General features: G+C 45.9%; 1 protein-coding gene across 1 annotated transcript; it reads right to left on the minus strand.

Annotated features, from left to right (window-relative positions):
- Window positions 1-1,498: 1,498 nt before the first annotated feature.
- Window positions 1,499-2,734, minus strand: LOC122664508 (histone H4-like). Its single transcript, XM_043860351.1, has 2 exons — window positions 2,514-2,734; window positions 1,499-1,691 (listed from the first exon to the last, which is right to left on the minus strand). The coding sequence occupies exons 1-2, from the start codon at window positions 2,732-2,734 to the stop codon at window positions 1,499-1,501; spliced, it is 414 nt and encodes a 137-aa protein (XP_043716286.1).
- Window positions 2,735-23,713: the final 20,979 nt, after the last annotated feature.

The following is a 23,713-nucleotide window of genomic DNA, read 5'->3' on the forward strand; positions in this document are numbered from 1 at the left end:
CCTTTTTTTTTTAATTTTCCATTTTGCTTGGCAGTAGCTGCTTGGCCTAGCCATCTCGGTTGCTACCATATGCAAGCCCAAAGAACCATAGCCTGGTTGCACACAGCCGCAGTAGCCACAAGCTACGGCCCATTGCTATTGCTGCTGTGCACGGCTAGCATGCGCTACGGGCCATGCATCATGGGGAAAAAAGAAAGAGAGAGAAAAGGAAGGAGAGCGAGAAGGAAGAGAGAGAAATAGGAGAGAGGCATGAGCAGCATGCCATAGATAGCGCTCATGTTCCTTCCAAAGTAGAAAACCCTAATTCCATAATCAAAAAAATAATAATCTCTTATCCATATAGGCAAACCATAAACCAATAGCTCTGATGCCATTGTTAGTTCACATAGATCAAGATCCAAATAAATCAGGGTTTGGATCATACTTGAATGTGTACGAAAACGCAGCGGAAGAAGGATCAAATGCTAAGCTTATGGTTACAAGCACATGAGCACATCTCCATGATCACAATCTTTAAATATCTGGTCAAGTTTCTCACAAAGAGAACTCCACACCACAAATCCCTGGGAAGAGATGGAATCCCAAAGAGAACACAAAACTTGGAGAGAGAGAACTTTCAAATTAGGTTTTCAGTGTAATTGGCCTTAGGGTTAGAGGCTATCTATATAAAGCCAAAACCCTAAGGCCTGCCCCCCTTTTAGATTCACTCTAGGATTCTGCAAGAGGGGGGGGAGAGAGTCAGCCACTTAAGTGGCCTAATCTCTCCCCTCTCACGTGGGCTGGCTGGGCCAGCCCTTGTGGGCAATTTGAACCAGGCCCGAGGCCCATATCGTCTTACACTCACAAAGGCCTCCACATTAAATATCTCCTTGAATTTAGCATTCTCAACCTCCCTTGCCAAAAATCTGATAAAATCCCCATGTGTTTCTACATCTGTTTTTATCTGTCATGAATGTACTTGTTTATTATGGTTAGAACAATTTGATAACTAAAAAGATCAGAGAAAGAAAATAATCAATCATTAGCACTCACAGTTAAAAGATATGTGGAACGATTTTCGATTTCTCCGATCATCTCTCATGCATTTGCAACTCCTGAAAATCCTGGAAGGTTGGTTTTCTGATCCATTCTCGAGTACTTTCTGGTAAGTGAGCAGTAGAATTCCATGACCTCTGGTACTTTGATGATTTTTGTTGTATGAGGAGTCAAATTTAAAGACTTCGATGGTAGTGGTGGTAGAGGCAGTGGAATGTCAATTGTTCATTGGAAGCATAAAACACAATGAATAAATTTGAAGAAAAATAGGTAATGTTCGAGATAAATTTCACAAGAACCATTTCCATTGAAATTGAAGGCTGAGATGTCATCAAAAGACGTTAATCATTCAAAAGATCTAAATATTTTTACAAGCTTCAACAAAAACCATAACAGGGGAAAAGAAATTTCAGAGCTAGTGATCATTCTATCCTACTAAACAAATACAATGAACAATCAAACTCTAACCACCGAAACCATAGAGAGTTCTCCCTTGGCGCTTCAAAGCATAAACCACATCCATAGCAGTAACGGTCTTACAATGAGTGTGCTCTATGCATTTCACAGCATCACGGATAACATTCTCCAAGAAGATCCTCAAAATTCCACGAGTTTCTTCATAGATAAGACCACTAATACGCTTCACACCACCACACCTGGCAAGACGACGAATCGTAGGCGTAGTAATTCTCTAGATGTTATCCCTTAGCATCTTAATGGAGGTTGTCGGTTGTTCAGCAGCGATGGAGGTACGTGTTTTCTTCCCTTTGAGTTTTCGTTTTCTTCAGCTATGAGAAGATGAAGTTTCATCCCTAGTGAGGGTAAAAATGTAATAGTACTTCATCTCAAAGGGGGGTAAATATGGAATTAAGGGTATTATGGGTATTTATGTTAAATTTGGATGATGACATCATCACTTAACTGTTCTAATCTAAGGGAAGGGGTACGGTTGTAAGAACATTTCAAAATATAGGGGAGGTTTTTGAAATAGATCAAATTTCAGGAGTATTAAACATTATAGTTTAAAACCATAGGGGTGGTAGATGTATATTTCCCTAAAAAAATTGATTTGGGAAATTGATGGAGAATCAAAGTAATGTACGGGAAGGATTTGCAAAGGGTGATCTATAACATATTGGAAAACTGATATTGTTGTAGGTGGCATTTTATGTAATTTTTGGTAAACAACAGAAATGATTTTGTTAAGTGCGACCCAAACAGATTTCTATTTCTTCTTAGATACATAAACGTTTTTTTTTTTCAATGTTACCATACAACATTTCAGGACCCAAAAACGATCAAAAAACACAGAAACACATAAAATTGTGTCAGATCCAAAAATCTCAAAAAGCACAGAAGCGTTGCCTACAAAGCCTTAATTACCTAGGAAATTAACTTCCCACTAATGTGTTCACCCAAAGCACCATCTCCCATCTAATTACCTCAGCCAGACATATAGCTACATGCTTACCATCAACCAAATGAGGCTCCTCAAAGTGAAGGAGCATTTGCTCTTCCTCCTGGCTTCTCGAGAAGGGATATTTCCAACCCATGTCCTTCGAACCCCTTCATTACGACAATAGTCACCACCAGTCAATGGATTAGGATGAGGGACAGCGGGGCTCCTAGTCCCTCGAGAGCAATGAGGAAATCTGAATTCCCCTTCCTCCAGAGTTTCTTTTCCCTCCATAGTTGCCATTTCAAGAGTGTCCAACTGTCAAACCCTGCCCCTGACAAGCTGGAATTTTGGTTCAAGGACAGGAACCCCTGATCAGGCAACCAGGATCACTGTGGAGCATCACTCCAGTGACATGGATCAATGAAGAAACCCTGTGCATGTCCTCTTTTATACCTATGAGAAGATGGACAATGGACCCCTGCTCTTGCACAGCTCATAGCATGATGTATGGTTTGAACCCCAGGTAATCTCTCTCCTCCCTATAATGGTGGGACCAACCTCTAAAAATCATACAAAAACCCCTAATGGACATGTGGGGACAATATCCTGACCTAGGGTCAAACCCCTGTGCTGTTCCCCTTTGAATTCAGTTGCTGGAATTCTCTGGGCGATGCAGCAAGGCCTAAAGACATCGCCCAGTGGCTATTTTTGCACATTTTTAATTATTATAAATGGGGGGACCACCCAACATGACCATGGGCACCCTCCACTGATAGAGGGGAGTCTGAGGGACCACCTAATACCCCTAGTTCAGTGTGGACCCCACCAGTGAACCCAGAACCAGTCAGAATCAGTTCAAAAAATTGATTTTTAAAAAGGGGACTTTTGGCCAAACAGACCTTAGTTGGTCTTGGGCCTATAAATAGGCATGGCTTGAGCTCATTTAGAGCTTTACAAGCTGTTGGAAAACCGTGGAGAAGAAAGGAGAGAAAAGAGAGAGAGGAGAGAGGGAAAGAAGAAGGAGAGAGGGAAGAAGGAAGGAGAAGGGAGGAGGACCAGCTGCAGCCTTGCACCCAGCCTACAACCGAGCTGTTCCCACCTATTTCAGGTATACAGCCATACCCCTATATGCTGCTGCTCCGTATTCCTCTCTTGTTTTCACTGTGTTCTGCTCCCTGGACAGCCCAAACTAGCTAGGGTTTGCCCAGTCTTAGTCCAGATCAGCCATGCAGACCTTGTGTATGGTGGATCTGGGCATTTTATTGAAAATAATATTCAGATATGCTGTTTGTTTGGCCAAAATCTGGCTGTGCCCACCTGCACTGCCAGATGGCCCTATTGATCAGTGGTTTGGAGCTATGGGTGCTGGCCAAGGCTGCACAGCCCTAACCTTAGATGGATGCATCCTTGAGCCCTCTTGATTCATGTATTTTCAGCCATATACAAGGCTGGAACTGAAATCCAAGCCTAACCAAAACCCTGAACACTATTCATCTGGGCTATTTGGGCAGCCACAGTTAGCCTGATAGTGAGCCGGATGGAAAAACCCTCTGGGCCATGATGTAGACCATCACTAGGGCTACCAGACCCTCCAAACATGCAGAGGATCAGGTGTGAGCCCAACCATGCAAGCCCAGCCTTGGAAACTCAGCCTGTATCGATTCTACAGGCACTGGGCGATGCAAACATCGCCCAGAGCCAACGCCCAGTGAAGGGAATTTGGCTGGAATGATGGACAGACCTAGGGGATTTCACCCACTGACCCCTGGACACTGTGGGAAGGCTGGAAATTACCAAAAAGCCCTTCCTCACATCTGTCCTTATATGGAAATGAATTGGAACCCTAGTGGGCCCCACTGGTGATTGTATCACTGTTGTGCTTGGTCCTACAGCACAGACATGCTGTGGACAGCACTATGATTATGTTTTGACCTAAAGGCAGGTGCTGACACTGACAATGACCATTTTGCCCCTGTGCCACAAACACTGGCCCATGCACTGGAACATGTACCTAAGGCCCGCTGTAAGGCTCAGTGATTCCAAGAGTGAGCCAATTGAACCACGAGTCAACCCAGTGAGATTAGGGTAACCGTAGGACTTTTAATGAAAAACTGATAGCTTAACATGGCAACTTTTGATTTACATCTAGGACTTGATCCTGTGCTCGAGGTCAATGACCAAACAACTACTGGAACTGAATTTGTGACTGAGTACCTAGAGCCAAGTACCGGTGAGTGAATGATACTATCCTATGTGCAAATGTAATTATGATCTGATGCCGGCTATTAATAATTGAATCATGGATGTTGTGTTATTTACTTATAATTCAAGTTACTCAAATCACTGCATAATAACTGTTGTTGATCAACACTGTGAATTTTGTATGATGATTGTGATTATTAGACTAGATGTCGTACTTGGCTTGGAAATGAGGCCTGCGGTAGCCCGTAATATGGATGCGATTGACACTGCTTGACTCATACGATGCCATATAGACATGGCGCTAGAGTTTCATCACTCGTGCCACGAACCCTTGCCAATTGGGGTTAAGGTGCTAGATACCTGTGGGGGCAATTATCAGGGAGAGAGAAAAAGAATAAAAGAACATCGGAATGGTGCATGAATGAAAGAACACCAGAATGATGCATATGGGCTATAAGCCAGAAAATAAAATGAGGGAAGAAACGGTTGTTTCCCCAGGTTAATCACAGAGGGCTGGTCGGGTTGACCTTGGTGAACGAATGCGGGGGCTGACCAGCCTTCTTCGACAACTCAATGGGTGTATTGCGGGAAGGGTTAGAAGCCCGCACCAGGGATACATGTATTGGGGATTGTAGTGGCACAGAACCGACTTAGTCGTAATGGTAGGTGGCTAATATTAAAATCTGGACTTGCATATCATGTAGGATCATATAAATTGTGAATTGTGATTGCATGTGCATGCATGATTGATGTTATTTTCTCACGAGCTCAGTGGGGCTCACACTCTGTTGTACAATGTTTTGCTTAGATGATTTTGCAGGTGGATGCCGCTATGGCATGGCGGGCCATCTCAAGGAGGAGAGTTTTGGTTGTTATGATGATGTTGGTGTGGACCCCGACGGAGGTCATACCAATCCTGCGCACATTTTCGGTGGTTGTTGATGAAGACCATTGAAGTGTGTTCATGACAGCTTTTTGACTTGGGAACTCCTTTTGGGTTTTTTGGAGTTCTCCCCGTTTTGATTTGGTCGTTGTATTTTTTACTTTTGTTTTTCTTTTGGGGGTTGAGTATGCTCACCCTGTATATGTTTATGTATGTAGTACTGTACTTATCAGCTTTGTTTCTTTGTTTTCTTTGTGTGTGGGTTGATGGGAAATGTAAAACTTTTATATGTAAATATTACCACTATTTCCCCGTATCGCTATGTTTCCTTTTTATTTATCACATTGTAGTTATCTGCGACACTCTGATCTTGCCTTTGGTAAAGAGGTGATTGTGGTTCCATGATCGTAAGCACTGCTTCTAGATCCGTGGGATTTGGCAGATTGCCATTATGTAATTTGGGTCACCTACCCAATCCTCCTAGGGGGTGGTTTGGGGTGTGACACCAACAACCCGTCTTCAATAGTAGTATTGACACCCCATGAGAATCTGGGATCATGGCATGGATCAACTTTGCAATGGAACTTTTAATTCAAAAGGATGCAACCTGAACCCTCATAAGATTGTGTGTTTAGTGGAAGGGCTAGAGAGAGATGTAGGGGTAGGGGCTGGGGAGGCAATGAGGTAAGTGGAGTTGCAGGGGAACAAGTGTGGGGGAGGGTAGGGGTGGAGGAGGAAGGTGAGGAGCTTGAAAAATTGGTAGGAAAAGATGAATCTCGATCTCAATATTAATTATCTTCTCACTAATTAGTTATCCACTGATTTTAACATTAGTTATCTTCTCCTTACAATTTATTCCTCTTTGCTTCGATTACAACTTGAACACATCAGATCAATTTCTCTATTCCTAGTTGCTTACTTGTTTGACATGGGGAAGATGATTTAATTTTATCGGATTTCCTGACTACAAATTATGAATGTAAGATTTCATTATGATTCAAGCCCGAAAACAAATTGATCTAAACCAGTATTAATTTGATACTAAAAAATGAAATAAACTTAAACTGTATTGCACCGAAATAGAAGCTGACCAAAAACCAAAGTTTCTTAACGATTTGGTTTTGATCTCTCATTCTTTGACCAAAATCGGGCCGAACCAATTGTTTGACACTCCTTACACTACACCCTCTTATATTGTTTTTTGGGAAAAAGAAATCTGTCCGGGAGTGTGGCCTACACTAGCACTCCCATGAGTCTATCTCTCTCCTCCAAATATGAAAAGACAATTTACCCCTGATGAGTCATAAATCTCCCAACCAACCAAAGGTTGCCACGTGGAGGTGCTGAGACCAAATCCAAGGACCGAGCCAAGCCGTCTGAGGCTGGGCCGAACCGTTCACCCAAAAGGAAATAGCACTTCATTTCCGATCTGGCCGAGCACCGATCCCGAACACTTGGCCCGCGGAGAATCGGGCCGAAGGTGCGCGGTGCCACACCAAGTGCAGAGCAAGGAAGGGGATCACTATGGCCAAGTTCCATGGTCGAGGCTCAAACCTGTCGAGCCCTGAGTCGAGCCCATACTGGACGGCCCAAGACCGGGCACCATGACTTGGCCTTGCTCCCATATGGCCAGGGAAACTCCTGTGCCTCATATACCGAGGCCAGGGCCGAGCACTGAGGCCATGGCTGCCCAGCGCCGAGCACCAAGGCCACAGCCATCCAGGGCTGAGCACTGAGGCCACGGCTGCTCGAGGCCGAGCACTGAGGTCGAACCCTCCACAGAAGCTACCATAACGCCCCACCGGGGATCACGGTGCCACGTCAGCACCACCCGGAAATCACGTGATAAGAATTGAGCCATGATCTCAGCGCGATACCGAATCGTACTCTAATAAGGACTCTTACCTTAGTGAGAGTCCGACTTCGAAAATAACTCTCCACTCCGCTCCGCGTGGAAGAGCCTTAGCAAGGAAGGACTCTTACCATACAAGGACTCCTCCAACCGCCTCATCTCATTCTATAAATACTCAGGTATGGAGCTCACATGCTCATCTCATTTTTACCACACTGTTACGTTGTTGCACTGGAGACCTGACTTGAGCGTTGGAGAATTCTAGGCCAGAGCCACACCGGCTCTCTTGCGCTCACTCAGTTTTTACAGGCTCATCCGTGGGCGAACCGGGTATCAGAGGTTTTCATCCGCAACAGATTTGGCACCGTCTGTGGGAACGACTGCAACTAGTCATCGGCGTTTCTGCCTATCGCAAGAGCAAAGACAATGGTTATGCAAATAAGATCAGGGCAACATGGCTTGGCCTCCCGTGGAGAAGAGCCACAGTCGAATAGGCAGGCAAGGCGCTCGTCGCCCCCTGAAACGTCGAGGCAAGGCGCAATCGAAAGACCCCCGCGAGCGAGAGGTGCGCAGCCCAGCGCAGGCGTCACCGCCAACCCGATCCTGTCGCCAGAGGGAGGAAATGGTGGAAGTGTGCTAGATACGGCATTAGTAGACCGGGCTCAGGCTGAGCCGAACAAGCTGAACTTGCCACCGCCGCCGCCCTTACCAGAGAACTTGCATCCCGAGGCTCCGACCAACAATTGGCAAGTTATGGACCTTCAATTGCAAATGCTTCGCACTAATGAGATGCTGCGTACTCTCATAGGACAGATGACCCAAGGCGGGTTACTAGGCCAGCCGTCGACAGCACCCCCCTTGGCCCCGACACTCGTTGAGGGGAATTTGTGGCCGAATGGGGGCAGGCAGAGGGCCGAACCGAGCCAAGCGGCCTCGTCTCATCCACCACATCGGAGAACTCCTCCCCCGTACCCCAATAGGAGCGCTCGACGGGATGAGCTGGAGCATATTCGGAGCCCAAGAGTCGGGCGAGGGATCGAACCAGCGGCATCGGCTGCGAGAAGATCGGTATTCTTCGGTCTGCTCAGAGAGGATGGACAGCCTGGGGAAAATTGAGAACGAGGTGAATAGCTCCACGAAAGATAGGATGCCAGGAATGGGGAAAGATCTCGCCATAGCCCTCGGTACCGAAGCCCGCCTCTTTGAGAAGAATAACAGAGAAGCCCCCGCAGGTCAAACTTCCAAGGGGAAGGAAGAGCCAGAAGGGGTGAGGCCAACTGAGCCGAGTACAATGGCCGACCTCGATGGGATGACCGCGCAAGCAGATCCCGAGTCGAAGAGCAGAATGGCCGACCTTGGCCGAACGAGCAGGATGACTTGTACCGGGCGGACGGGCCGAACGGCCAAGCACCAGAGACTGAAGTGAAAAGAAGGCTGCGAGAGTTGGCCGAGCAGGTCGAGGGATTAAAGAAGCAGGTGACCCCAGATGCCTACTCTCTGGTTGGACGACATCCATATCTTTCGGAGATCATGACGGCACCCTTGCTAGCAGGTTTAAGCCGCCTTCTTTTGATCAGTACGATGGCACTACGGATCCAACCAACCACATCAACTACTTTAATGTGGTATAACCATGTATGGGGGGACCGAGGTGGTTTCCTGCCAAGCTTTCCCTTCGTCGCTTAAGGGGGCCACAACCTCATGGTTCTCATGGCTGCCGCCAAACTCCATCACTAGCTTCGCTCAGCTCTGTCGAGCCTTTGTCATGCACTTCCAGAGCAGCGTGAAGCACAAGAAGATGGCGGTCAACCTCCTCAACATAAAGCAAAGGTCCGGCAAGTCAATCCGTGCATTCGTCTCTCATTTTAACAAGGAGTCCTTGGATGTTAAAGATCTGGATGAGGCCATGGCCCATACCACGATGAGCAATGGGCTCACCAATATGGACATAATCAAGGACTTGGCCCAGAAGCCGACCAAAGGCATGGTCAAGCTCTTGGACAGGTGCAATGAGTTCGCAAACATGGAGGATGTTCTCCAAGCCCGTAAGGCGAGTAAAAGCAAGACAGAGAAGAAGAGGTCAGCGATCGATGACCGCAAAGAAGAAAAGCAGACCTGGACCGACCGCTGAGCAGAGAGATTCGACCGACCTCGGAGTCCCGACTATACCCCTTTGAACACGTCGCGGAAGGAGATCTTGATGTAAATTTAAGATGATGAATACATCCACCGACCTCGGCCAATGCAAGCCGGGTCATCCTGGAATCCCAACAAATACTATTTATTCCATAAGGACACCGATCATAACACCGAGGATTGTTATCAGCTGAGAAGAGAAATTGAAGAGCTGGTCAAGGTGGGGCACCTGAAGCGGTACTTCAAGGGGGGCCAAGAAGAACGTGGGAGTCGACGGCCTGAAGACCGCGACCAAAGGAAAGCTGAGCCGAGGTCCGACAATAGACGGGCCGAGCGTAATGAGGATAAAGCCCGAGTTGAAAAGAAAGGTGATGGGTCCAGCCGAGCAATGAAAAAGGAGCTCCCATATACACTATCCTTGGAGGGCCCGGACAAGAATCCACTAGGAAGGCCAAGGCAAGTGCGTGGTTCGTAGGGGTCGCGGAGATGTCAAGCAAAAGGCTGAAGTCCAAGGCGACAATCTCCTTCACCGAGGCCGACCTCGAAGGTATAAGCTTACCTCACGATGATGCTTTGGTGGTGCAGGTGGAAATTACGAGGAGACTCGTTCACCGGGTATTGGTTGACACGGGTGCATCCGTGGACCTCATGTCGCTAAACCCGTATCGACAATTTAGCTTCGGCAACGATGCTCTCAAGCCGGAAGGCACCTCACTCCATGGATTCTCGGGGCCGCCGCCATAATCAAGGGGTCGATTGACCTACTGGTCACGTTCGGGCAAGCTCCATGTCAAGCGATGATCCAAGTCAAATTTATGGTGGTATGATCGATGGTGGCTTTTAATGCCATACTCGGCCGCCCATCGCTGACCGCCCTCCAGGCTGTTATCTCGCCGATGCACTTGAAGATGAAATTCTCCATGGAGAACGACATCGATGAGATCTGGGGTGACCAAAAGAAGGCTCGAGAATGTTACACCACATTCGTCAAGCAAAACAAGGGCCACGTCCGAGGTATGGCAATGTGCGTCAAGCACCTCCTTGAAGACCAGCGGAATGAGCTCACTAAAAGGCGCGGAAGACCCGTACAAGATCTCATCCCATTCTCCCTCGGCGATGAAGATCCAACGAAGACAGTACAGCTCGGATCATTGCTGAGCGAAGAATAAAGGAATCGGCTTGGAAACTTCTTGAAGGTGAATGCCAACATCTTTGCCTGGTCAGCCACCGACATGCTAGGCATACCAAGGCACATAGCCGAGCACCGACTCCATGTGGATCCGAGCCGAAAGCCGATCCAACAGAAGAGAAGGAACTACGCCCTCGATCGACAAGCCACGATCAAAGAAGAAGTAAAGAAGCCCCAACGATTAGGGTTCATCTGAGAAGAGAAGTTCCCAACTTGGTTGGCGAACGTCGTTATGGTTCCCAAGCCAAACGGGAAGTGGAGAATGTACGTCGATTATACCAACCTCAATAAGGCGTGCCCGAAGGATGAGTACCCACTACCTCGGATCGACCTCCTAATCGACGCCACTGTCGGGCCCGAGATGCTGAGCATTATGGATGCGTACTCTGGCTATAATCAAATTCTGATGCATGAAGAGGATGAGTCCTACACGGCTTTCCGAACCGACCAAGAAAATTTTTATTACAAAGTCATGTCGTTCGGGTTGAAGAACGCCGGGGCAACGTACCAACGGTTGGTGAACTATATATTCCGTGCGTAAATCGGTAAGAACATGGAAGTCTATGTAGACGACATGTTGGTGAAGAGCTTGAAGGCTGAGCATCATTTGGCTGACCTAGAAGAGGCCTTCGGCGTGTTGATAAAGAACCAAATGAAGTTGAACCCCGCCAAATGCGCCTTCGGCGTAACTTTAAAAAAATTCCTCGGTTTTATGGTCTCCATTCGGGGCATCGAGGCCAACCCGGCAAAGATCAAGGCCATCCAAAAGATGAGCCCATCGAAGACGATCCAAGAGGTGCAAAGACTGAACAGAAGAGTTACGGCGCTAGCACGGTTCATATCAAGATAGGGCGACAAGTGTCTCCCATTCTTCAAAACTTTGACGAACATTAGAAGCCCAAAGGATTTCAAATGGACCAATGAGTGCCAATAAGCTTTTGAAGACTTGAAGAAATACCTGGAAAATCCGCCTCTCCTCTCCCAACTCAAGCCGAAAGAGGAACTCAAAATTTACTTACCCGCTACCTCGGTAGCGGTCAGCGCGGTGCTGGTCAGGGAGGAGGGCCGAGCATAAAAGCCCATATACTACATTAGCCATGTTCTCGTCGATGCCGAGACCACGTACTCCAAGTTTGAGAAGGTGGTGTTTGCCCTCATCACGGCTGCTAGGAAACTGAGGCCATATTTTTAAGCTCATCTAATTGCGGTGTTGATCGATCAACCCCTCAAGAAGATACTACATAAGCTGGATGTGTTGGGTCGGTTGATCGTGTGGGCGGTAGAGCTGAGCAAATATGACATCAGCTACCAACCAAGGATGGTGATAAAAGGACAGGCCCTGGCGGACTTCATAGCGGAATGTACCATACCCGACCCCGAGGTACGGGATGCAGAGTCAATGGTAGGGGCAGAGGCAGAGCCCGAAGCCGAACATTCATGGGTCATGAACATTGACGGTTTGAGCAATTCCGTTGGGTGTGGACCAGGCTTGATGTTGGTTAGCCCCGAGGGTTTTCGCATCCAATACGCCTTGAGATTCAAGTTCCCAGCCTCGAACAATGAGGCCGAATAAGAAGCCCTTCTAGCCAGGCTCCGAGTGAGCAAGGCTATAGGCGTCGGACGATTAAAAGTACGAAGCGACTCCCAACTTGTGGTCAACCAAGTCAACGGTGAGTACGAGGCTAAGGATGAAAGAATGGTGGCATACCTGAGCCGAGCCCGAGCACTAATCTCTGAGCTCGAGCACTTTGAGATGACCAGAGTACCAAGGCAAGAAAATGCTGTAGCTGACTCCCTTTCATGGTTGGCCGAGGCTGACCTCCCAAATCTGAGCCGATCAGTATACATAGAGATTTTTGAGAAGCCCTCCTTACAAGAAGAAAGTGTCAAACACATTGAGGAAGACGGGCCGACCTAGATGGACCCGATCGTCAACTACTTGGAAAACAATCAGCTCCCGGAGAGTCAAGACGAAGCAAGGAAGGTTAAGATCGGAGCCACAAATTACACAATGATCGATGGCACACTGTACAAGAGAGCTATCTCGGCTCCTCTCCTCTGATGCCTCAAACCAAAAGGGGCCGCGTACGCCTTGGCCGAAGTGCACGAAGGAATCTATGGGAGCCACATGGGAGGCCATGCATTAGCATACAAGATACTCTGGCAAGGTTTCTATTGGCCGAGAATGCAAGAAGAGGCCATGAAGTACGTGAAAACATGCGAGAAGTGCTAACTATTCGCACCGGTTCTGAGCTGACCTGCAACAAAGCTGACCTCGATGCTGAGCCCGATCCCTTTCACCATGTGGGGGATGGATATTCTTGGAGACTTCACCCCGGCGTTAGGAAATCGGAAATACTTGGTCATTTCCATCGACTACTTCACCAACCACCATCACCAAGAAGAACATGGAAAAATTCTTTTGAGACAAGGTTATCTATCGGTTCTGGCTACCCAAAGTGCTCATCACTGACAATGGTGCACAATCACCAACCCGAGCTTCCGAGATTTCTGTAAGCACTTCTACATCGACTTTTGTCCTGTGTCGATAGCTCATCCACAAGCTAATGGGCAAGTAGAGGTGTCGAACCGAACGCTGCTAGCGAGGATCAAGAGAAGGTTGGATGAGGCCAAAGGAAGGTGGGTGGAAGAGCTCCCAAGCATCCTTTGGGCCTATCGGATGACAATGAGAACACCCACGGGAGAAAGCCCATTTCGGCTAGCATATGGCACTGAAGTCCTCACCCCTGTAGAGGTCAAGGCCTCATCATATCGAGTGCTCAACTTTGACGAGAAAATGTATGAAGATGGACTCAGGGCAAATCTTGATTTCCTCGATGAAGTCCGAGAGAGCGCTTTGCTTCGGAACACAACTTACCAACAAAAGATGGCAAAGTACTATGACTCAAGAGTAAAGGAGAGGTACTTTCGCCAAGGAGACCTCGTCCTCAGAAAGCTTAGCGCGTCTCAGCCAAGGCAGTAAGGAAAGTTAGCACCAAATTGAGAAGGACCTTATATAGTCTCCAAGCAAATCCGCCCAGGGGCGCATCGCTTGCAGACTCCGGGGGCCAATAAGGTACCGAGGCCTTGGAACTCAAAAAATTTGAAGAAATTTTTCCAATAAGTATTTTGTTCAGCTCGGCCCAGTCCGAACACTTATGTACTCGGCTTCGGCCTCGGCTTGGAAAGTCAATAAATAAGAATTCTCCTCCCTTCCATAGTTTGTTTTGAGCCTAAAACATGCCGAGTCATAAGACCAGTCCTCATAGACTGGCCGACGTTAAAGACCGACCCTCATAGGTCGGCAGCAAAGTCATAAGACCAATCCTCATAGGTTGGCCAACCACAAAGACCGATCCTCATAGGTCAACAGCAAAGTCATAAGACCAATCCTCATAGGTTGGCCGACCACAATGACCGACCCTCATAGGTCGGCAGCAAAGCCATAAGACCAGTCCTCATAGACTGGCCGATGTCTAAGACCAACCCCTATAGGCCAGCAACAAGGTCATAGGACCAACCCTCATAGGCTGGCGGACAAAAACAAAGACTCTCACCACGGCCGAGCCGAACAGAGGCTAAAATCAAACAAAAATTTCCAAGACATTAAGCTCGGCCGCACGGCCATTAGTGTGGCAACTGACCCGAGCTGATCACTAAAAATGGAAAACCAGCAAAGGATATGAGGTCAGACGAGAAGTTCGACCCCGGTCCATCAAAATGTTGCATGGTTGAGCGCCCAGGCTAAGCCAACAACCCAATACAATGTCGTTAGAAGTAGCCAAGTTCCTGACCTCGGCTAGGGGAACTACTCAACCTCGGTACTCAAGCGAAAAGAATAACATGGAAGAAAGAAAGGAAAGTAGCCAAGCTCCTGACCTCGGCTAGGGGAACTACTCAACCTCGGCACTCAAGCGAAAAGAATAACATGGAAGAAAGAAAGGAAAGATCACCGAGCTCAAACACTTAGACAATTTAGAAGAAAGGTATTTCATTCATTAAGAGCCGATAGCTCGGTGCGGTACAAAGAGAAGCCTTTCGGCTCAGTACATTCAAAAAAAAAAAAACTATTGACCAAAACCCCGAGCACGGGGACAAGTACAGCAGATGCAAAAAGAGCAAAAGTTTTTAGACAGTGGTCTCCTCGACGGAGTCCTTACGAACATCCTCGGCGGCGACCTCGATAGTGTGCTCGGCAGGGGGGTCATGGGGGTCCTCAATGGTGAGGGAGGCGGCAGCCGCTGGGAAAACCTCGGTGGCCCAAGTCTGCACAACCTCAACCCCTTCTTCATTTCCCAGCTCCTCCACCACGGTGACTGCATCATCATCGAATTGGGAGAGGTTGAGGTTAGGATAGACAGTGCGAAGCTCGGTCAACAGGTCAGCCCGGCCCGTATCATAGCCTTCAGTGTAAGAAGGTTTCCTCACACTATGGCACACTTCAGCGTAATCCTCGGATAGGAGGTATTTGCTCACTGCCTCAGCCCGGGCACGTTTCAGATCAGCCTCGGCCTTCTCTCTAGCTTGGCTGAGCTGACCCCTCAAAGCCTCGGCCTCCTTCTTGTGCTTGGCCACCTCGTCCTTAAGGCTCTGGACCTTGGCCTCGACGATTTTGAGCTTCTCCTTGGCCTCGCGGTGCTTCAAGACAGCCACAAGAGCATCCTTATTGGCCTGCTCACATTGGGCCTCGAGGGAAGAATTTGCGGTCAGGAGCCGCTCAAACCAGAGAAGGGTCTCCACCGCCTTGGCAAACCCCTACAAAAGAACGTCTGAGCATTAGCAGAGCCGAGCCCAATAGGTTGGGTCACCTACTAGGAACCAAGCAGGAACTTACCATATTAAAGTCCTAAAATAGGGTGGAAAGGAGCTCAGGATCGGACAACCTCTAGAGCATCTCCTTGTCTGCGGGAAGCCGGCTTGTATCAAGCCACTCCTTGGCATGCGTGGCCGAGGTCAAGGCGGAGTCCTCAGGGAAAAGACTCCAGCTCAGTCGAACCAGGACGATGCTAGCCGAGGCCCTCCCCAAGGCCAAACGAGCAACATCTGGAGGGGAGGGGACCCTAGGGAGGTTTTCAGTCGTGAGGTTGATGGATATTTTTTGCCGTTTCCCATCCCTCGGTGGGCTCTTCTCGCCCCTTTGGCCCTTCCCTTTTCTCAGCTAGCCCGCAGGGTCCTTACCCTTCCCAGCCTAGAGGCCGACCACGGTGTCTGTCAGGCTCGACAGCACGCCCTTGCCCTTCATTGCCTTCTTCCTGGCGGCTTTCTTCCTCCTATCTTAGGCAAGCTCGGCCTTGAGCCTGGCTAAGTCCATGGGGGGATATGGCTGACCACTGCAAAAGGAGAAAGAGAAGTCAAAGCACGTTAAAAGGAAAAAACACTAAGTAACGAACTCGGCTCGGAGTCCCTACCCGAGGTCAGATTCCACCTCTGCAAAATTGCCTCATCTGCAAGCTGCTGGACATCAAAGGGCAGTTGCTGGCAAATCAGATCGAGCAAGGTCAGCTCGTTCTCATTCGGAGGCAATGCCCTATTGACATAGCCCAGGTGGATCTCCTTCCACTCGGTTCGGAAGGGGCAGTCTGGGATGGAAGCAAAGAAGAACAGAGGCTTCTAGTGCTTGTTGGAGGTTGGCACCCCGACCAAAAACTTGTGGCTGCTCAGAGCCAAGCCCTTCTTGGTTCGGCGGGTGAAGTAATACCACCCCTTCTCCGAGGACTTCTTTAGATAGTAGAGCCGAGAGAACAGGGCCACGCTTGTAGCTCGACCCATCTCACAAAAGAAGACGTGGAAGCCGAACAGTAGCAACCACTCATTCTGCATCAGCTGACCCAGAGAGAGGTGAAAATGGTCAAAGATTTGGTCCACCAATCTGAGCACTGGGAACCTAAAAGCATACTTGAACGCTATCTCATACAGAGCCACCTCGCCGGGCCGAATGAAGCAGGCCATCTCTCCAGAGCTAGGAGCACAGAGGTGGATGTTCTCAGGAATAACGTAGGTGGCCCTCAGGAGTCGGAGGTCAGCCTCAGTGACTGTACTCTCTACTGTGCCGACACTTCCTTCTTCCAGCTCAGGAACATCAGTGGAGGAGTCGACCAAGCCGACCCCATCTTCGAAAGATTTCACTCCGTCAGACTCATCGTCGTCTAATGAGGACAATCCCGAGCTCTCAGCTCGGTCTTCAGGAATTGGCTGGGCCTCATGGCCGGACTCCAGGGCTAGGGGGACCTCGACAGCATCGGCCTGGCTGGACTCCAATGCGGCGGGCTCGTTCGAGGTCGAGCCCAACAAGTCTATGGTGGGAGAATGGTCGTCGAGCTCTCGACTCGGACCCATACCCTCACCTACTCTGGCAAGTGCCTCGCCCTCATGACTACTACCGACTGACATAATGGGCAGAGAGGACTTACTGGTTGCAGAAGCTTCAGAGACAAGCCGAACACTAACTAGAAAGTTGAAGGTGCCGAGCACTTGATGAGCTGAAGACTCTGAGCTAGCCGAGCACTCCAAGATTTGAAACAGTGAAGAATAAGAGAAGAAGGGTCGCCTATTTATAGCCTCCGAGTAACCGAGATCCAATGGCTGAGAAGAACTCAACAAAATTCAATGGTCTAGATCAAAAGATGATTTGAATTCCCGAGCGCCATAATGGCGACGAGTGACGTGGCACTGACACCCCAACCGTCGGTCCTTACAAACGTCAAATCGCCGAACAGAAGGAGCTCAGACTCAGACTCAAAGGAGAATCGTCTACAGACAGAGAGGTTCTACTCATCAAGGCCGAACTGACCCTTGATGAGTGGGGGGCCTATGATGAGTCATAAATCTCCCAACCAACCAGAGGTCGCCATGTGGAGGTGCTGAGACCAAATCCAAGGACCGAGCAAAGCCGTCCGAGGCCGGGCCAAACCGTTCACCCGAAAGGAAATAGCACTTCATTTTTTATCTGGCCGAGCACAGAGGCCGAACACTCGCCCTGCCCAGAACCGGGCCGAGCACCCAGTGCACGGTGCCACACCAAGTGCGGAGCAAGGAAGGGGATCACTATTGCTAGAGATGCAAACGGATAGTCGAAAATCCGTATTCGATCCGGGTTCGCATTCGTTTATGAGGATTCGTATTCGGAAATTCACTATCTGGAAACTATCCGAATCCGTCCGAAACTAATCAAATACAAATATGGTAATCCATGTTTCCGACCGATTATTATCCGATTCGTTTAACTATCCGACGGTATTAAAATATCCAAAATAAAATATTCGTATCCGTCTATCCGATTAAGTTGCCTTCTTGGATTTTGTATTTTATTTATATTTATAACTTAGTAGCTAGTAAGTTAGAAAATATGATTGATTTATATATATTACTATTTGACTATGATAGATGTTATCATATACCTATTAGAAAAACATATAAAAACAAAACAAAAAGTAGAAATACATAAAAAATGTAAATAAGACCAAAAAAAAAAAAAAGAAAGAAATTAGGAAAGCCAAAAGTCTAGATGGAAAGCCGGAAAGCCACAAGTAAAAATGTAAATAAGACAAAAAAGGATTTGATAGCCAAAAATCTCGATGGAAACTTGGAAAGCCAAAACCCACATTGAAAATTGCTTGGAAAGCCAAAAACCACTTTGAAAATTGAAATCTTGGATTCTCGGTCTCTCAACTCTCAACTCTCAACTTCTCAACTTCTCAACTTCTCAAGACTCTCAAGTATAACCCTAAAGCTCAACGTTCTCTTTGCCTTCCATTCGGCTGTGACTACAAATCTACAATCCCTCTCTCTCTGGTTTCATATACATATCGTGCCTTCCAGCGCACATCTTCTTTGTTACAAGAGACGTCGTTCTGCATGCGTAATCAACAGTAGCAACTGTCAAAGGTAAGTCTCTCTCTCTCTCTCTCTCTATTGTTTCATATGCATCATTTTCTTCTTTATAGCACTACCCCTGATGCCATTTCTACCATTCTAATTTCTAGCGAATCCATCTCTTGGATCGTCCTCTGAAGTCCCAGAACTCATTGTTCAGGTTGTCGATCTCAAGCTTGTCGGCAATAGATTTACGTGAGTTTCTATCTTTCAGATTCTGTTTTTTTTTCTTTTCACTGTATGAATCTGGTTGTTGTATGTTGGATTTGTTATTAGTCTTATCTACAGTATCACCTATTGCTTTATATTTGTTGGGTCGTTCCATATTCATATACTGCAGGTTTGGTTGGGTTTTAGATCAGGCCTTTCTGTTTTATTAGGTACATCTGATTAACTTGAACCCAATATTGAGGCGGAATCAAATCTGTGACCACCTGGATTTGAAGATTGATAGTCTATTGGAATTCCCCTTTGCAATAATGAGAACTTTAAAAAATGGACTCTTCCCAAATCATGAAATAGCTCAACAAACAGCCTTCCATAGATGTTTTCGAAGCACATTATTTTCGGGATGAAGGTCAAAATAGTACCTAGTAGTTCTCCCAGGTTCAACATATGATTATACAAATTTCAAAACCTCTCCGAGAACTAGTCCCCACTAAGTCCAGTGGGTACCACCTTGCACCATAAACTCAATCAATAAAGGTTCAAAGATGCATGTATTTTTCTAAATAATGCATTACTACCGATGTATTAGTTTCTTGATTCATTTTACTATATCTTCAATGAGGTTCGATATTTGGTCTTAATATGTAGCTAAGTGATGCCTCTTGGAAGTGCTGTCTGATAATTAGCATTTTCATTTGTGAACTGCTCTACCTGCTATATTAGTGATTTGTTTTTTGTGTCAGTATTTAATAGCTTAACTTCTTTCATTGTTATTCTCCGGTTCACCTAGTTTTTGGTTTCTTTTTCGTTCTATTCTTGAAAATGCTCAAGTTGAGGCTTCATTGCTATTTTGAAGGGTCTTACATACTTGGTCTGTCTTTTCTTTATACCGTGACTTTTGACCTTTATTTCTTAGTTTTTTTACTTGATTTATATTGTTTTTGTTGCCAAACTCAATGTTTGGTTATGGACCTATGGTTTGTTGATATTTTATAGTCAATATTTAATAGGGGCTGATTTGTAGAGATGGATCAAAATCTTCATTTAAGTGCTACTACATCAGCGTCTACTCCTGTCACAATTGATTCTGCCACTACTGTTAATGTGGATACTAACCCATCTAATGTTATGGAGAAGGATAAGAATGAGATGGAGAAGCAGAAAGAGCGTGGGAAAGGGAAGAAAGATAGTTGTGTAGATGTAGAACTTTCAAAACGTAAGTGTCGTAAAATTACGTCTGAAGTTTGGAGTGATTTTGAAAGGACAGTTCATGGGGATAGGGTGACAGCCACATGTAAACATTGCAAAAGGATTTTTAATGGCTCAAGCTCTATGGGTACTACTCATTTACACAGTCATAGAAAAACATGCAGTAGGAAGACCCATAAAGATGTTGGGCAGCAACTTTTATCACTTTCGAAGAGTGTTGCTGAGTCAACTAAGTTGACAAACTATAAGTTTGATCCTGAGCTTACCCGGAAGTATTTTGCTAGGATGATTGCCAAACATGCTTATCCATTCAACATGGCTGAGCATGAATATTTTCAGTTATATGCTAATAGTTTAAATCCCATGGCTAAGTTTTATTCAAGAACTACAGTAAGGAAAGATGTAATAAGTGAATTTCAAGAGGAGAAGGAAAAGTTATATGTAAGTTGGATAAGTTGTCTTCTCGTGTTAGTTTGACTACAGATTTGTGGACATCTGAACATCAGAACATTGGGTATTGTGTACTTACATGCCATTATATTAATGATGAGTGGGATTTGAAAAAGAAAATTCTTTCTTATAAGATGCTTCCAACCCCACATACTGGGGAGGCTATTAGTGAGCACATCAAGGCTCAACTATTAAGTTGGAATCTTGACAAGAAAGTTTGCTCCATTGCAGTAGATAATGCATCCACCAATGATGTTATGATCAGTCATCTAAGGGAATGGATTGGTCATAAAGGAGCTCTATTGCATAATGGTGAGATATTTCATGTCCGTTGTACCGCACATATTTTAAATCTTATTGTTCATGATGGGTTGGTGGAACTTAGAGATGCATTAGCAAAGATTCGAGACATGGTTAAGTGGATAAATGCATCACCATCTAGATCTGAAAAATGGGGAAATGCATTGGCTCAATGCAAGTTGTTCAACAAAAAAGGTGTCTCTTTGGATGTTCCAACCAGGTGGAATTCCACTTTTGAAATGCTTCACAATGCTTTGGAGGTGAGAGCAGCATTTGAACGTTTAGCAGAATTAGATAATAATTTCAAGACATTACCAATAGAAGAGGAATGAGAGAAATGTTCAAAAATTGAGCAATGCTTAGAAGTTTTTTATGATGCCACAAAACACATTTCAGGTACTAAGTATCCCACTGCAAACTTTTTTTTTAAGGATGTCAGTGAGATTCATCAAAATCTACTTGAATGGGAAAAAAGCATAGATACTTGTATTAGTTCTATGGCTTTTAAAATGAGATTAAAATTTGACAAGTATTGGAAGAACATTAGTTTATTTATGGCACTTGGGGTTATTTTTGATCCTCGCTACAAGATGGAACTTATTGTCTTTGTTATGAATAAGATTTATGGGGACAATGCTAATTATTATTTTACAAAAATCCAATTTGATGTGGCTGATATTTATTCTGAGTATGCTAGTAAATATGATGATTCTTGTCCAACTGTATCTAGAGATGCCTCTGATCGTGTTGGTGGCAATGAGAAGAACTCTTTGCATGAAATTCCTAAGAGAGATAAAACAAATATTAGTGGAGAGTTCAAGATATGGACACAAAATCGCCCTGGAGGTATAAGGAAAGGTCAAAAGTCTGAATTGGATATGTATCTAGATGAGGGTTTATTTCTTGTGGAAGATGAAGAAGATGAGTATTGCTTTGATATCTTGCATTGGTGGAAACACTATGGTCTCAAGTATCCAATTCTTTCAAGAATGGTTCGTGATATCTTGGCCGTTCCTGCATCTACTGTTGCCTTAGAATCTGCCTTTAGCATTGGAGGTAGATTAATCACTGAGTATCGCTCACAGTTACTCTCAGAGGTTGTTGAAGCACTAATTTGTTTGAAAGATTGGTTGCCATCATTCAAATCTGGTAAGTGTTACAAAGTTTATTATTTTAGCCATTCTAATCTTTAGCATATATAGTTCTTGTGTTCATACTAATTTATTTTTATTATTTTTATTGTATCAGGTTCCACTGTTGACGCATGAGCATGACTGTCAGGTTTCAGTTATTAGTGTTAGTTTTATTAATGGAGGGAGCAACAACCAACAATGTTTTTATTTTTGTGTGATTTCATTTACTTCAATCGTCAATCTTGGCATGTAATTTTAAAGGATTTTTTAGGATGAAATGGAGGGAGCAACAACAAACATGGTTTTTATTCTTGTGTGATTTCATTTACTTCAATCTTGGCATGTAATTTTAAAGGATATTTTAGGATGAATGGGAGGGAGCAACAGCCAACAAGGTTTTTATTGATTCTTTTTGTATTTTATTTTTGGGTAATTCCTTGCATTTTATGTATTATGTGATACAGGATTTCAAATTTGTTTGCAAATGGAGTGTAATGAAGTCATTTCCAAGAAGAAATAAACCACAATAAATAGAAAACAGTAAGAGACAATCGGACGGTAATCGGATAGAAACATTCGGATATTTGGTATCTGTTGCTAAACGAATCAAACCGGATAATATCCGGAATCAGTTTAACAAGTCGAATTCAAATTTGATATTGTGCTATTCTATTCGATGGATATTCAGATCAAATTCGGATAGTGGAATTGTAAACGAATTCGAATTCAGATAGTACCCAATCCGATTCGAATTCGATCCGTTTACATCTCTAACTATTGCCAAGTTCCATGGCCGAGGCTCAGGCCTGCCGAGCCCTGAGCCGAGCCCATACAGGACGACCCAAGATCGGGCGCCATGACTCGGCCGAGCTCCCACATGATCTGGGAAACTCCCGTGCCTCATATGCCGAGCACTGAGGCTGCGGCCGCCCAAAGCCGAGCACCAAGGCCACGACCATCCAGGGTCGAGCACTGAGGTCACCGCCGCCCGAGGTCGAGCACTAAGGCCGAGCCCTCTACAGAAGCTACCATAACGCCCCACCAGAGATCACGGTGCCACGTCAGCACCACCCGAAAATCATGGGATAAGAATCGAGCCACGATCTCAGCACGATACCGAATCACACTCCAATAAGGACTCTTACCTTAGTGAGAGTCCGACTCCGAAAATAACTCTCCACTCTGCTCCGCGTGGAAGAGCCTTACCAAGGAAGGACTCTTACCATATAGGGACTCGTCCAACCGCCTCATCTCATTCTATAAATACTCAGGTATGGAGCTCACATGCTCATCTCACTTTTTACCACACTGTTACGCTGTTGCACTGGAGACCTGACTTGAGCGTCGAAGAATTCTAGGCCAAAGCCACACCGGCTCTCTTGCGCTCACTCGATTTTTACAGTCTCATCTGTGGGCGAATCGGGTATCGGAGGTTTTCATCCGCAACAGTCCCTTGTTTTGAGTAGAAGAGAGATAGACACATGGGAGTGCTGGTGTAGGCCACACTCATGGACAAAAAACTATTTCCCAGTATATTATTTAAAATCATTGTTTTAATTTTTTTAGAATAATTAGGGATGAAGAACGCTAACCCGTTACGCAGTGTGACGTGTACTTGCACCTAGACTGCCGTCAACGTAATGACCAGTGCACCCCCTGTAAAGGTAGAAAGGACCAGGGGTGCGTTGGCCATTTAGTGCGTGGCTATGTCTAGGCACAGGTACATGCCACTCTGCACGACCGGTTAGCGTTCTTTTTTCGAAATAATTTATATAAGAGAGAAAGAAGGTTGCTTGGTCTTTGTAGATAGTGTATATTCCACACAGCTAACCTCATGGTCATTGGATTAGAATTAGGCATTAATGACCATTGATGTATTTTTGGT

This window comes from Telopea speciosissima, chromosome 6 (genome assembly GCF_018873765.1).
Source record: "Telopea speciosissima isolate NSW1024214 ecotype Mountain lineage chromosome 6, Tspe_v1, whole genome shotgun sequence".
Taxonomy (NCBI): domain Eukaryota; kingdom Viridiplantae; phylum Streptophyta; class Magnoliopsida; order Proteales; family Proteaceae; genus Telopea; species Telopea speciosissima.

What these genes read in the sequence shown, in the direction of transcription:
- LOC122664508 (XM_043860351.1), bottom strand. Translation starts at nt 2,734, where the DNA reads ATGGCAACTATGGAGGGAAAAGAAACTCTGGAGGAAGGGGAATTCAGA. An exon ending in ACTTTGAGGAGCCTCATTTG is followed by an intron (nt 1,692 to 2,513) that starts GTTGATGGTAAG and finishes TCGTCTTGCCAG; the next exon opens with GTGTGGTGGTGTGAAGCGTA.